This window comes from Lissotriton helveticus, chromosome 5_1 (assembly GCF_964261635.1).
Source record: "Lissotriton helveticus chromosome 5_1, aLisHel1.1, whole genome shotgun sequence".
NCBI lineage: Eukaryota > Metazoa > Chordata > Amphibia > Caudata > Salamandridae > Lissotriton > Lissotriton helveticus.
In genome coordinates, this window is record NC_136065.1 from 509,034,464 (window position 1) to 509,050,000 (window position 15,537).

General features: G+C 41.9%; 1 protein-coding gene across 2 annotated transcripts in view; it reads right to left on the reverse strand.

Moving 5' to 3' along the window:
* LOC144754701 (rho guanine nucleotide exchange factor 19-like) overlaps window positions 1-15,537 on the reverse strand; it is a 202,334-nt gene that overhangs the window by 100,749 nt on the left and 86,048 nt on the right. For both annotated transcript variants that reach the window (XM_078642836.1, XM_078642837.1), the window contains exon 3: window positions 1,465-1,541. In XM_078642836.1, the coding sequence (XP_078498962.1) occupies window positions 1,465-1,541 (77 nt within the window). The remainder of the gene's footprint in view (window positions 1-1,464; window positions 1,542-15,537) is intronic.

Consider the following 15,537-nt stretch of genomic DNA (forward strand, 5'->3'; position numbering starts at 1 on the left):
TTCCACAGTGTCTAAGACATTATCTGCTCAAACCAGTCTTCATGGGCGAAAAATAAACACTTTTACGCAAAATCCATTATCCATTCGCATAATTCAAATGTGTCCAGGTCTACAGACATGTACAGCACCCGCTGGGTAAAAAGTTTTTTTTTCAGTTTAGGATGAAGTTTCAAGTCTCAGCACAACGTGGCAGCAATTCTCATAAGTGTGGGATGGCAGAGAGCATTATGTAAGACTGCATCAAACTACAAGAAATGTAACTCCATCATATATCGTGCAGTCGGGGTTAGCGACTGCTAAACGAGTTCCGCCCTAAATTCAGCTCTCACATCTATCTGAAGAAAACGTTTTTCATTCGAAACTTAAACATCTGCACATTGGATAATTCAATGAGGCTTTCCAGAAGAAACCCAAACACTGGTTAGACAAAAAAACAAACAAAAAAAAACAAGCCGAACTTGGGTTATGAGATCGCGGCTCAGCGCACACCAAGTTGCTTCGCCTTGAAATGGATCCAAAAAAAGATACAAGCAGTACTGAAAGCAATCACTTTCGCAATAGTAAAAAAAAAAAAAAAAGCCAGTGAGTGGCGCGCGTGCGCCATGCAGGCATACGTCTTCAATTATCGCGCCCGTGTCGGCACGATAATTGAAGACATATGGGCTTTGGTGCCCGTAACAGACACCAATAGGCCATGGGCGGAGCTATGCGACCGCCTATGGCTTATTGCATGTTCTGTTTAAAGACAACACGCACTACAAGCCCAATCAAAATGGACCTAAGAAATAACACGCACAAGCTGTGTGGAATTTCCAGGACCATTTTGAAAACCTACAAAACAGCTCGCCTACGCGAGCACTGCTATGCAGTGCATCACGAGTGCTCGCCCTTAAAAGCACTAGCTTCAATTTCATTTTTGTTCTTTGGGAACAAGTACTAAAAAAAGTGTATAAAACTGAATAAAATGGCAAAAGTTTAATAGGAAATGATAATGAGGGAATGTCAAAAAGAAACTAATAAAACGTAGAGCTTCTTTTACACTATACTGTATGTAGATGTCCATATTATATTTAATGTGGCACTGAAAACATAATTGCCTTCTGCCACACTGTTTTGTAGAGAATACATGTGGATGCATGAGTATTTTAAATTGCACATACTGATTTCAGGATTTTATGGTTTGTATTTATGCAGGACACTAGAACATCCCAGCCTGCTATTTTCAAAGGTTATACTTTTCACTCGCCATCAAGCCTCAAGTCAACAGTAACGCATGCCTTTTCACCTGTTCCCTGGTGAGAGACATGAACAAGGTGGAGGAGCTGGTGATCAGTTCACCACAAAACTGATAAACTCTGGGCTTGTCAGAAGAATTTTGAGAAACAAAAAAAAAGATCTTTGCGAAGCAAGTATATTCTAGAGAACAGATTAGATCTAGTCAAAAACAACAAGGGTTCTACTTACGTGTTTGGACGTATTTAGACTTTCGTTTCGATCTGGCGGACTCTTTTGCGTTCCTCACTCTGAACCTAGGGAAAAGACTGAATGTACAAAATAGGTTGATTTTTTTTTTTAAAAAGGCAGTATAATACCAACTTCTCATTCCCAAGAGACCGTTATACGCAACTCTGGACATTTTCACCCTCTATCCCTGCTGTCAAGAAATACACTAGTTGCACCAAGGCTTCTGCTGTGGAACTGGGTTCGTCAGACGCAAAGACCTCTCTGGGTACAATGTTATTCTTTTCATTTGGGCAGTGGATAACATTCCCGGGTTACTTTTGTATCTGAGGACTATTGCTAGTAGCTGCTGCAAAGGCTTGAAGTTTCTGGAAGGGTCCATACGTAGTGTGTCCTGCTGGACGCGTTCTAGTGTCTCAGCAGACACAGAGTTTGTTAACCACTCCCAGGGCACAATTCCTAAAAAAAAAAAAAAAAAAAAAAAAAAAAAAAAAAAAAATGGGTGTACTCTACAAGTTAGGTGGTGTCGCAGGAAGTGACATCACAGCCAGAATTGACATCACATGTGCAGCAGATCCATCATTTGCATGTATTGCAAGATTTAACAATTGAAGCTGCTCAGTACTTAGGCCTGTGGCATAAGGTCCCTGTATGGAGGAATTAAGAGCCCGAATGTGGATGAAGTTTGGCTAACAACTACATTTGTCAAGCCATTAAGTGCTGTAAGCGAGGGATAGTAAAACATAATTGCATGCCAAGTTTTCAGGATGCTGATGTGTAAGGCTCTCCGTTTTTACAGATAAATACAGGCATTTATTTTTAAAAGTGGATAAAACAGAAAATTGTTCCACTTTTAAGTGACTCTCCGTGCTGTCTTACATGAATTATAGGCAAGCAGCTGACCTGTAAAATAAGTGGAGGGACGGCGTCCACCCACGGGGTCCCCCGACTCTGCCCTGGCATACATGTATGTATATGTTATTTCTGTACAGCGAAGAGAGAAGCAGTGGAGTGCTGTACACGCTGAAAAACAACCATAAAGCCAACTAGTAAGTGGAGCGGAAACAGAGTTGGAGATGGTTCATACATTGTGTTCTGGTATTCATAAAAGTGGTGAGCTGCCAACTCTTTCCTAAATTGGAGCACGCTTGGAAGCACGCAATTTCTGCCCAACCAATGCATGTAATCCGGACTGCCAACATGTGGGCGGAACCAAAGCCCCATTGTAGACATTCCCACTTATTGTCTGCGATGGCTGCGCTGTCAAACCACACCATAAAACACTTTAAAATGTGTTCTAGAGATGCCTTGCAACTCCCTTATAGGATAATTAATGTAAACAAAGAAGAAAGGCCACATGAAAACAAATGAAGTATCATGTCCGGGCCAACATTTTTCTCTGAGAAAGCTATTCATGCTGGGAGTCTCAGGTTTATCATTTTACTTTGAAGCATTTCCAGTTATGGTGGCCTTCTTTTGGGACCTTCCTCTTTGAATCCTTCCGGAAATTGTTGGAGGCTATAAGGATGGAGCAATGATCCGCAGGAGGCCCCAAGATTGGCTACAATACCCACTCTGAGGACTGTTACAGCCCCAGAATAGCTCTCTCTCCCTAAGGTTAATTCAATTTCTTTAGGCACTTTGAGGCCCTCAAGAGTGAAAAAGCTGTAATCTCTCTTCTGCTGGTGACTTTTGAGACAACACCCCCACCCTACTGTTCTTCAAGTTTAGGATAATTAATCAGCTGGAAAGTCCTCTTTCCTGATTAAAGTAAAACCCCCTCCTTGTCGTGTTTACTTCTCTAAAGAATCGGAAAATTGAAGAGGGTCTGCCGTAAGCCACATGTTTGCAACTTCCGCCTGCACTTCCAGTGTGCCTTTGCTCGTTTCCGTACTATTAAAATGAATACCCTGCCTGTCGAGAGTATTCCCAGGTTCTCCATCTGATTAAATGGGTGATCCTGAGCAAAGCTCTGTCCATTTCACTGCCTCATTCCCCATTTTCGCCAACGTTAGCAGTGCTTTGAAGCGGGTGGGCACCTGCATTAAGTGTAGTACATATTGAACAAGCATTGGCATAGCCAATATGTCTCGCCTTTGGGACCTTACAAGTATGTATTTCGTTATGCAGCACAACTGGCTAGACACTTCTAAGAACCCAAAGGCGAGACCTATTGGCTATGCCAATGCTTTTTTTTTTTTTTTTAACAGTGCTTCACTGGAAAAAAACAATGAGTTGCGCAGGCTGAGGCGGTGACGTGTGGATTCGCGGAGTTTTGCAAGTTGCAGCCCTTTCCTTGCTGTTTCTACTCCGTTTGTACCAAGTGTCGAGGCAGCGGAGTTAAGAGCAGGGCTTCGTACCGAGCCTGCCAAGGGAAGCCACATTCAAAGCCCCTTCAGCCTCCGTCCCCTCAAGGAACACTAAACAGATGGAGTGCTGCCATATTTTTGTATTTTGTTGGGCTGTCCAGCATTGGAAAGCTGCTGCTCACTACTACAAACTTAAGGGAGTGTATTTATTGATTTCGGGACAAGGCTAATTTGTGTTGTTACAAATTAAAAGTACACAAGTCGTCCAATATCTTTTAGTATTCGATACGAAGCTCTCAAATACGGGTTTAGACATGAAATCCAAGTCTGGCTCCGTGGCCCTCCAGGGGCTGGATCCCTGGCCCTCCGAGGGTCTGTGAATACTATCCTCTGTAAACTGGTTATTCCACCTGCGCCTTTGGGCACTTTCGGGGCCTGCACTAGAGACATTTGGGTTCAACGAGCACGCTTAGGCTGAGACTGATAATAACCGTAGCACACTGACAAATGCATCACCTGCAGGTTCTCGCCTCAAACGAAATCCCAATACTTTGGTTGCCTCACATCCCTATCTTTGGCACAACCTTAATGGTTTGGTATCACTGTGCAGCGTCAGGAGGAACACCTGACCTACGTGAGCCTTGGTTGCATGAAGTCTACAAAATCCTTAGGTTAGGGCAAGCACCTGGCCTCCAGAGGGTTTTAGGGCTTTAGAAACCAAACAGCAGTGTTTGGGCCTGGCATGAAGGAAATACATCACTGGCCAGCATGCTCTTTTTCTATGGAAAAATGTAGGTCCCGGAAGTGAGTTTTCTGAGGGACACAGGCACCAATGCCTATGCAGAGACTAGATGACAGGGCTCTCTGGAAACCGGGACATTTACAATTCCAGGTGTTCTTCTATCCCTTCACTCTCCTTAACCTGAGAGGAGTCCTGAAGGAACAGAAGTCATCAAGCATACTGAGGTACAGCGCTACCTGACTCTTCCAGACATATGCAGAGTTGAGATGCAGGGGCTCTAAGAAGGAGTGAAAAGCAACAAAGCCTCATTCACAAGCAAATTGTCTTTTAAAGACCTGTGAATTACTTGGGTGAGGCTGTGTGTGCGCCCGGGAAGCTGTCTCAGCCCGGGATGGGGGGGGGGGGGGGGGGGTTCGGGGGAGGGGAGTAGGGGGGCTGAAGCCCTTTGAACTCAAAGGGCTCTGCACGCCTGGCCTGTCAATAGCAATTTGCAAATCAGAACTTTGATAGGTAGCGCATTCGTGCCTTAGATGGTCCAGCTTTTGAGCAAGGGGGACGGCATCCACCCTGTAAAATAAGTGGGGGGATGCCATCCACCCGCATGGTCCCCAGACTTGTGCCCGAACCACTCCCTGGGGGAGAGTGGCCACACATGCACCCCACACCCATCCATCACAGGTGTCACTGGGGCACAGCGTAATTTATACGACTGGAGACGATCTGATCGACTTCCTTACTCCATCGTGGTAGCAGCCCTAGGTTTACCAGATTCATTCAGCTAACTCTTGCCACACATACGGGCCTGAATATTTAATTCCATGGATTGTCTGGGGACCACTGTCATGGTTTAAATCTACTGAATAACGGGGATTTGTCCTTCGTTGGCCCTTGCCACTTTGCGGGCATTGGTGTAACCAGGTTTTGTACTCCAATAGAGCATTGGAAGATTGAGGAGGGTCACTTCCCCTTGTCCTGTGGAAGATCCACATGGCTGAGGTATTAAAGTCCCTCAGTTGCTGATAAGCCGGATCGAAACGTCGACGCTACCCCCTACCGCACCTGGACCCATTTCCCCTTTCCCATTACCCCTGGTTACAGCCTTAAGGAAACTCTCCTTACAATTTTAGAAATTATTAAAATGAATAATTTGCATGTGGCCAGGTTGCAACTAACCGTTTATTGGATACATGCCCTTTACTTTTCTACACACTTTGAGCTCTCTTGACTGCTATATATAAACGTTAGCACTTTTTCTTACACGTTCCCAAGAACATTCTCCTACCTTCTTGACCATCTAATGATTGTTCCTTTAATCAACTCATTAAATATATAGTAATACTTAGTGGTTTTTCTGCACATCTGCTTGTTTTAATTATTTTCACTATTTACAGATGTTTGTGAGCTGATTAATGTAAGCTCAAAGAAGCTGATAATTCTGTTAATCTAACTCTTCCTTGAATAACTGTTCCAGGACCATTGTTTCTTTATAACTGCCTGGGCCCAGCACATGCCAGAGGTGAGCTGAGGTGTTGACGTGACATTCTAAATGTCCGAATTTAAATGGCACGCAACTGGGCACATGCGGGCCCCAGCCAGGCCTTTGAACTCATTAATTAAATGGTGCGCGGACGGCGGGCTCCAGCCAGGCATTGAGACAGATTAGTTTTCATTGGAAGTTATATTTTGCTTTAGTTACGAAGAGCACAGAGCCACAGAAAATGTACTGAACCAATCTGAAATAGGAGCACTTCTCCTGCTCGGGCAGTCTCTTCCTCCTGCTTAAGGACTTCATTGCATACACTTCAGAAGAAATGTAGATAAAGGACCGAGCGCATGAGCCCGTCAGGCACAGGAGGGGCGCACTTGGGTGGCACCAGGAGGCAAAACCTGGCACTGGCTGTAAATGTCTTGGCGTAGGTGAGGTGGGAGAGGGAATACCACACTTGAAACAGTTTAGGCAAGGCTGGATAGTCAATTCCCTCCTCCTAGGGCAAGGGCAGAAATGCAACTGTAGGGCAGAAAGGCCCACACTCAAAATTGGCGAAACTGAGTCATCAGAGGAAAGCTGTGTGAGGCGGTTCCAAGTTTTAAAGCAGAAAGCATGGACACCAATGCCCAAAAATGCCAGGGATAGTGAAGTGGCATCAGACGCCCTTGGACCTTGTAGTATCAGCGTTGAACCACAGTTCTACTTTCCTGGACACTGTGGCTGACCATCAACAGCCCCTTATTTGCTGCTGGAGATCGCATTAGGCTGTCTGTGGCAACAGTACCCTGTGGCCAGCCTATATGGCATTTGCCTCGTCACTCTACCCATTGGCTAAGTCACAGTGAGTGTTACTGTCAAGAGGTGAAAGGCATCCAATGTGCAGCACAGGGCACCCATCTCAATGCGCATGGAATGCGCATGAGAACGCATGGAAAGCGCTAAGCGCAGAATGCACAGGATGCAATATTTATCTTATGCACAGCACGGACTTCTCATTATGTACTGCACCACTGCATACCTTTGTAAACTGGTTACAGAGGCTTAATTTTTTCTGGTTCCAGGCAGTTCCCCAGGGGCCTATTCCTTACATTTGAAATTTACATTTACTGCTGTAGTGTGAGAAGGCATTTCATGAAAGGGAATATAAAGTAGGGTTGCCAAAAGAAAAATGCCAGCCATGTGTTTAACGACACTGAAAGACCTAGCCTCGACACTAAATAGGGTTATAAATAAAAATGTATGTATTCATTTGCAATGTGACTTTTCTGTCTTTGTTCCCTTTAATTACCAGTCAGGGATCATTCAGGCAGCCCATAAAAACAATTAAAAGTGTTTTCTATGTATATTTGCCGTTCGAAGTATGCACAGATAAGTGCTGAAAAAACTGTTTTAGGCGACTACTTACTTTTGTCCTGTATGTGGCATCAAAATGAGCTGGCAACCCTAATCATAAGACTGGAAGTTTGTTGCAGGATCAGCACATTATTTCCTACACCCTCGATCCCTATTAATGCCAGAATAACAATAGTTTAACTTATACTGAAACTCTACTGTTCCCATTTTCTCATTAGAGAAAGACAATATAGCAGCATTTAATTTAAATGTTGGAGGTTTCAAATCAAAATATACTAGATTTCTGGGTGGTAGGGCCAAGTGGTAGGTGGTGGGCCGGACGGCGAGGGGGGCGCCTCCATATGCTTTGCAGGGGAGCCCCCTCAAGTTTCGTTACGCCACTGCGAGTGCGGACTACAAACAAACTATCCATTGCATTGTGTACAATAGGTTTCCAACAGCAAACAGCTACAGCAAGACCTAAACACAAAAATTGCTAATCTGCCTGTAATTTATTATAGTTCAATAGCAACAAGCACCGCCATTGCTATCATCAAGGAACCAGCACACAGGTTGTCCTATCCTCTAACAATACTGCAATTACCGGCCGGACGATGACGGCAGAATGCTTGGCTTACTTTCCTTTTATAGATAGTGGCAAATGCATTTGAAGCTGAAAATAATTGCTCAGATGGCAGCCAGCACCACGCGCAGATTGCTGTCGACAGTGGAATGTTGCTCTGTAGGACTCGTGTGGGGACGCTGCTGTGAAAACATCATAGGAAGAGCTAGCCGTCCTGTGTCTCAGGGTAGCTCCTTTAAAAAATTAAAACTTCTCTGGGTGTACCCGATGACAGAGGCGCAACTAGAGCGACATTTCGGGGGGCGGGGGGACAGGGGGGGCTAAGGAAAACTTTCGGGGGGCTGAAACTTTAAGCAATAGGCTGAGTGGAGCGGCAGGGGCTCTTGGAAGGGGTAAAACAACAAAGTCTCATTAACATGCACATGGTCTTTTAACACCTTCGCTGCGGTGGCAATTCCGCCGGAGCGCTAGGGGAGGGGGCCCGCGGCGCTCCCATGCTTGTGACGGAACCGCTCCGTCACGAGCCTCGGTCGCGCTGTGCTTGTGATGGATTTTTTATTAGAACACAGTGTCCCAACTGGTATAATTCAAAGGCAATTAGTAAGGATATGAATACAACATTATCCAGAGGGAAACAAGGAGACTATTTGATTATAGCATGTGCTCATGGCATTATTTATATACACAATTTAGTTAAGGGAAAAAAACAATTAGCAGTTGTTGCAGCACTGCGATATACAAATAAATACAACAATTGAAAACAACCCAAAATGTACTTGGTGCTCAAGTGTGTGAGTGAAAAACACGGAAGCGACGCAGGTGACAATGTGATCAGCGTGGACGGCGCATAGTGACTGGTCCATAGATATATACAGTGAGTAAAAACAATGTGGTTCCAGGTAGTTCTGAAAATTAGTTTTAGATTTGATGTATTATGCGTGAACCACTTTGTATAGGGCGTCTATGATCGTGCTGAATAGTCGACGGCGTTTCGATCCACAATAATCGGGATCATCAGGACTGGGTAGGGTCGGATGCAGTGCTGTACAGGGAAGCCCTTTGATTCCAATGGGTGTTGCGCGCCTGGCCGATGACCGCCTGCCTGATGACCACCTTAGTAGATAGTACTGGTGCTAGGCATGCCCAGTGCGTAATTTGTTTGAGCTGGTTTCCGTCATCATGCACTTAATTCTCAACACCTGTGTTTATGAGACTCAACCACAAGGTTGTGCTGTCGGACCAATTTAGAGATGACCACAACGGCAGTTATTAGGAATTCAATATTCAATTTCCAATTTTTTAAAAAATGACCACTACCTGCAGGCTGCCACCCCAGCCATTCTTATAGCTTTGGGGTATTGAATAGTCAGAATTCTCAGTGTGTACAACCTTCAGTGCCAACAAGGACTTACACCTCCTACTCCAGCTTCTATTAAAATATTTCTTCAGAATAGCGCCCTTCAACGTTTGGTTCTATAAACTAGTTTCATAACATTTTTTATTTTTTTTAAGGGTTTTACATTGCGCGAACTCGACATGGAGATATTGGGTATCAGAGCGCTTTACATGAGCACAAGTTTCGTTATAGATGGACACATCAATTTTTGTAATTTTTAAATTGTATTCTTTCCAATGTGGTTTGTTACTTATATCCACGGTAACATCTGAAACTCAACTCTTGGCAGCCCCCAGCTTTATATCCCTTTGCTATTCTTTGACAGGTTTCTGAAGAGTGGCATGGGTTATTTTACTTGGAGCGCTCTTAGCAGAATAATTATACACATACAAGTAAAGTAACGAGGTAGCCTTATCTGCCACGTGAAATGTTTCTGAATATCACAGAGAAAAACAGTGGTTGCTAAATGTAATTGTTAACGTTCAGTCCTTAAAGTAGAAAAAAGTGACAAATGTAATTGAAAACCCTTCCCTGAACCCTGAAAACCCCTTACTACTCCTTACCGCTACCATTATCTAAATCCAAAAACCCCCTTGCTCCCTCTTACAGCTACTCTTCACTGAATACTAAAACACAACCCATTACGACCCCATTAACCACCCAGTACTAACTACTTTCAACCTTTACCACCTATGCATTCAAAATGGAATGCATTTTCAATAACCTTGTCACTTACCATGTGGTAGTGGTAAATGCATGGTTATGAATAGGTTTGAATTAGTAGCTTGTTGTAATAGATGTGTTGTATTGTATAAAATCACATTTTATGCAGGTAAGGTGTGTTACTCTTAATGACTTCCTTGCACTCACTATCAACAGTAACTTACAACAAGATCCTATTTGGGAGTGCTCACCTTTACCAATCATTTAAAACAACAATTGTATTATGCTTAGATGAGAGCAGGAAATGAAAATACAACTCAAAAAACGAATCTTTCTTGCTTAAACAGACTGAAAGTTACTAAAATGTTGCATATGAAACGCAACACAGCTAGTGATTTTTTAAGAACGTTAAATTGACCCTTTTTCTCCAGTTCATTGATACACTGTCACTACATGTACAACTTTCTTTTTTAAAGATTTTTTATTAACACAAGAAAGAAAAAACAATACATCAAAGCAGAAGAACGTGGAGGGAGAAAGAAACAATTAAGCAGAATGGATATAACTTCTTTACATATCAATACTATATTATAACATAAGATAACAAAGAGCGTTGCCGGACAAAACAAAGCAGTCAATTATAAATCCAATGAAAAATTAGTCAGAGGAAAAAAGCATATTTACCCGATTAATTGATGATATTACTAGGAGATTTATATAAAAGTACCCCAGATTTTATCAAGTTTCATTAATGATCGAACACCTTATTTTGGCTAGAGCAGACTCCATAGTGTAAATTTTAGTTAACCAAGGACCACCATTCCATAATATGGGGTGGTTTCGGGGAAATCCAAACTCAGGCGACAGTCAATTTGGCACATGACAATAAAATAGTTACTAGATCTTTCTGCGGAAGAGTGACTGTGTATGTCTAATAATACGGATGATGCTGTGAGAGGGTGGTCTAGTAAGTTTTTGGTTCAAAATCTTGTCCAGGTCTGACCAGAACTCAGTCAGAGCTGGGCAAGAAAACAACATGTGCTCCAGATCTGCCGCCACAAGGTCACATTTGGGACACTTAGCCCGATCGCTTAAAAGATTATTCGTGGACCATTTGGAAATCCTTTCTGGTGTGTAGTATAATAAGCATGTTGTCTTAAATTGCTGTAATCTTAAACTCGAAGATTGTACAAGATTATTGATATTACAGAGAAGCAGAGATCTTATTAGCAGTTATATTGGAGCCAAACTTTGTACTCCATTTCTCAGCAAGTTTCAAACAGTCACAAATTTTATAGGAGTTAAGACATTTATAACCTTCACTGATTAAAGATTTATTCTTAAGTGAGTAAAAACAGTTCCATATGTCTGAGACCACGATTTCCCGAACCTTAATCTTGGTATAAAATATTCATGAATTTGCATAGATTTGAGTCTAATGGCTTCAGACAACTTATATAAATTTTTAAGAGTCTCAAAGTCCAAAAAACCATGGATACCATATAGATCCCCTAGAGTTTAATTCCATAGGCAGACCATTTATTTGCCATACCATCATTGAAGATTCCAGGAAGTCCCGGATTACCCCATAAAAAAAAGTTTAGGGTGAAAAAAAGAAGTTTTGCATGTTGACAAAATTGTGAACCAAATCTTAACTGTATCGCTGGCGGTCTTGAATTTCACCCTTTTAAAGTAATTGGGATCATTTACTCTTAATAAAAACATATTAGAGTCAGAATTTAACATAAATGTGAAAATAGAGTTGATTATCCATATTAAGTAAGCTACAGAGACGACCAAAAAAAGTTGCCAAAAAATATAATTTGAAATCGGGGATATCAAGCCCACCTTTATCTAGAGAAAGCTTAAGTAGAGCCATCGACCTGCGCGCTTTCCGATACCCCAAGATAAAACTGCTAAGTATCCCATCGAGTTTCTTAAAAAACGAATTATTAAGACATAACGGAATGGACTGGAATAAATAAAGAAATTTGGGAAGTGCCTTCATTTTGATTAAATTAATCCGGCCGATGATATTCAGGGGGACCTTATGCCATTTTTTTTAATAAGAGGGAAATTTCTTTTAGTAGAGCATCGTAATTAAATATAATTACCTCATTTATTTTAGATGAGATTTTAACACCCAAATAAGTGGCTGCCCAACAGATCCCTTGTATGGGTACCACAGGTTTATAGTTCGCTACTATTTGTGTTTTATTTACATTTCATTTGTATCCCGACACGGCCCCAAATGTATTAGCTTCAGCAGATATCCCCTGCAATGCCTCTGCCACATCTATGGAGTAGATGGCAATGTCATCGGCATATGCAACTTTCAGTCAAGATTGTGAGTACGTCGCTAAAGGATGGACTTGGGTGAGGGGGGTTCCCATATACAGAAGAAATAAAACTCTACATACTTAATAGAGTAAGAACAGGAGAGAAAGAGGGATTCAGTCTTTTTCATGGAAATGATGTGTAAATTAACAACAGTGTACTAAAAAGAGCAACTATTCTAGAAATTACTGAGTGTAAAAGAATCAAAACATTTGAATCTCTTTAAGGTTTTACATTTAAGTGCCTCTATGACACCTACATTATAAATTAATAATGTACAATAATGGGATAGAAGGAGATATCTTTTCAAACAAACTCTTTCACAGTTCTGGTGGTGTGAGCAACAAACTAACCAGGTCGTCGACTACAGAGAGCTCGTTTCATAACAACCTGGATAATCTTATTTATTGAAAGTTTTATATAGCGCGAACATGACCCAAGGGTATCAGAGAGCTTAACAAGAACATACTGGTAAACAAAAACAGCAAGTTAACGACACAAAGTGATAAACAAACAAAGCATGGGAACAACAGCGAGATAGGAGTAAAACAGGGTCAATGAAGAGTAATTGAGTTAGACAATGTTACTTTGATGATGTTATAGGCAAATAGAAAAACAAGTGTACAATAAATGAAAGATCTCAGCTAGTAAGGACTTGCTGTAATGCAGCAATTCAGGAACATAGTTGTTCTGATAGAGCTAAATGGAGAAAGCAGAGTCATAGCCAATGGAAAAAATAATAATGGACTAGGTGGCAGGTTAGAATGAGGGGTGAAGAGGATGGAGTTCAGTCGATCGCTTATGGTAAGAATTTGGTCATAATGAAGATCTTAGCCTCCTTCTTGAAGGCAGAAGTAGAACTCATTCTTCTGATGTGAGGGGAAGCAAGTTCCAGTTTCTAGGGGATGCTCCAGAAAAGGCTCGGTCATAGGTTTTCTTATGGAATAAGGGTGGTTTCAGGATTAGATCCCTGGTGCTCCGCCTGAGGGTCTTCCTCCTGCAGAGATCTTGATTTTTTTTTGGCTATATACATCAGTGTTTTGTGGTGGGTGGCTTTGTAAGTAATACAAGCCAGTTTAAGTTGAATTCTGGCTTCGAATGGAAGCCAGTTCAAAGCATTCAGATGAGGAGAGATGTGGTCAAATTTCTTTGATCCTGTTAGGAGTCTTGCTGCAGCATTGAGGCACGTTTTTAGGGGAGCGGTGGATATCTTGGGTAAGCCTGAAAGTGTGGTGCAACCATACTTGATCCTAGAAATGACTAAGGATTGTACTGCTATTTTAAGGTCAGTAGATAAAATGAATGGTTTCAATTTCCTGAGAAAGACTCAGCTCCCGCTTTCACTTGAGCTATGCGAGATTGCATGTTTAAGTTATTGTCAAGAGAAATACCCAAAGATTTGGAGGAGTCAACCAAGACAGTAGTGCAGTTTAGCGCAGTGATCGACTTGGTCAACTCCTTAAGATCGGCAGAGCTTTTGGGCAAGGAAATCAAGAGCAATTCTGTTTTTTGCAGATTGAGTTTAGGATGATTGCAGGTTAGCCAATGTAAAGTTCGCTTTAATGCATTATGCATTGACTTGATCTCCTCAAGAGATGAGATCTTCATGTAAATCTGAGTATCATCTGCACACATCTGGTAGGAGGTGTTAGTATGCTGGAGAGTTTAATTATCATCATTGTTCGTACTGCTTGATGCACTTCCATGGTGGGATTCCTTATCCTCTGAATCATAGGATTACATCCATTTTCCTTAAAGATGCTTAGTAAGGGGCCCTACCCTCCTCTCTCAGAGCAGATCCCAGGTTAAAAGAATAACCCAGTTAATAGCTTTTGTTTTGCTTCTCAATTCTTGGGGAAACTGGGCTAGTGGAGTGGCATGGTTTCCACGCTTTGCTTCAGTATTTACTTTAGTGATATCGCCTACCCGGCTGGGCAAACATTTTAAGGTGGCCATGAGGTTTTTCTGTCAAGTCATTACAAAAATTTGACTATTGACAAGCATCACACCATTATTATACGTCTGTTTTATGTAAAACATTTCTGAAAAATTCTCCTTTTACAATGAATTGCCAAAATACCTTTTGCCATTCTACAGCTTTTTCATTGGGCGTCAAGGAGTTTAATAACCTCTTCACTATTTTGGGTAATGCTTGCCCCAGGACTTTTAACATTTACCCTGTTGTATCATTATGGGCGAGAGCTCTCAAGCAAGCCTGCAGAATTGTCTTTAGGAGAATCATCTATTTCAGAACAGAGTGCTCCATTGCTACCACCTAATGAGGGGCCTGACAATGATCAAACTGATTCTGGTGTATTGGCAAAAGGTTTGAGCAAGTGGACTAAATAGCCCTTTAAGTAGACCCAGAAGAACTCTTCTTACTCATGCTGGAGGAGAAAAGATCGCAATCATTGTAAGGACTACTCTTCATCTTTCTTCTCATCTGATAAGAGTTTGTGTGAAGGATTCAACAGGCAAATATTTAGCAGAGGTGTATGGTCATGCTCAGGAGAATCTAGATCTTCAGGAGGCAGAATCTCCACTCAGCGGAAGAGGAGTTCTTTTCTGACATTGCCAAAGATCCAGGACCTGGCGTGCCCATTCACCAGCTTCTAGATGTCATCAAAAAGGTAAATAAAGATTGAGAAAAAGTTGCAATCATAAGGTTCCTTACCATTACTAGAATTTGCAATATGCAGACACAGTTATAGCTCATTCGATCAAAGTGGCTTCCTGAGTTATTAATTTTGATGGCAGGTTGGTAGTTTTGGGTGAAGATGACAGTCTATCATAAAATAGATCTTTTCATGAAGGCCTGTGCATAGCTGTCAAGGTTTCAGATTGCTATGTGTGACATTTTTATAATGTCAGTGTAATTATGAGTGACATTCCAACAACTATGAGTGACACTTTCTCCAGAACAAAATCAAGCAATGGAAACGAAGGAAACATTTAAATGTTAGGAAATGACACCAGTTAGAGCAACAATAAACTCTAAGAAGAGGTTAAAATTGCCGGAATTTGGAAAACACCAGAAATGGAAGGTCACATACATGGGTAGGGGTCACAATTCGGGCGCAAGTGTAATTTTTTTCAAAATTGAGCAATTTAATAAAAATCAATTTGCTGATTATAGTACGGCGCCACCAGCTATCATTAACCTGTGGCTAAGAGAGTAAGTAGCATGCCTATTCTGAGCACATAAAATTACAGTACAATGAGGCA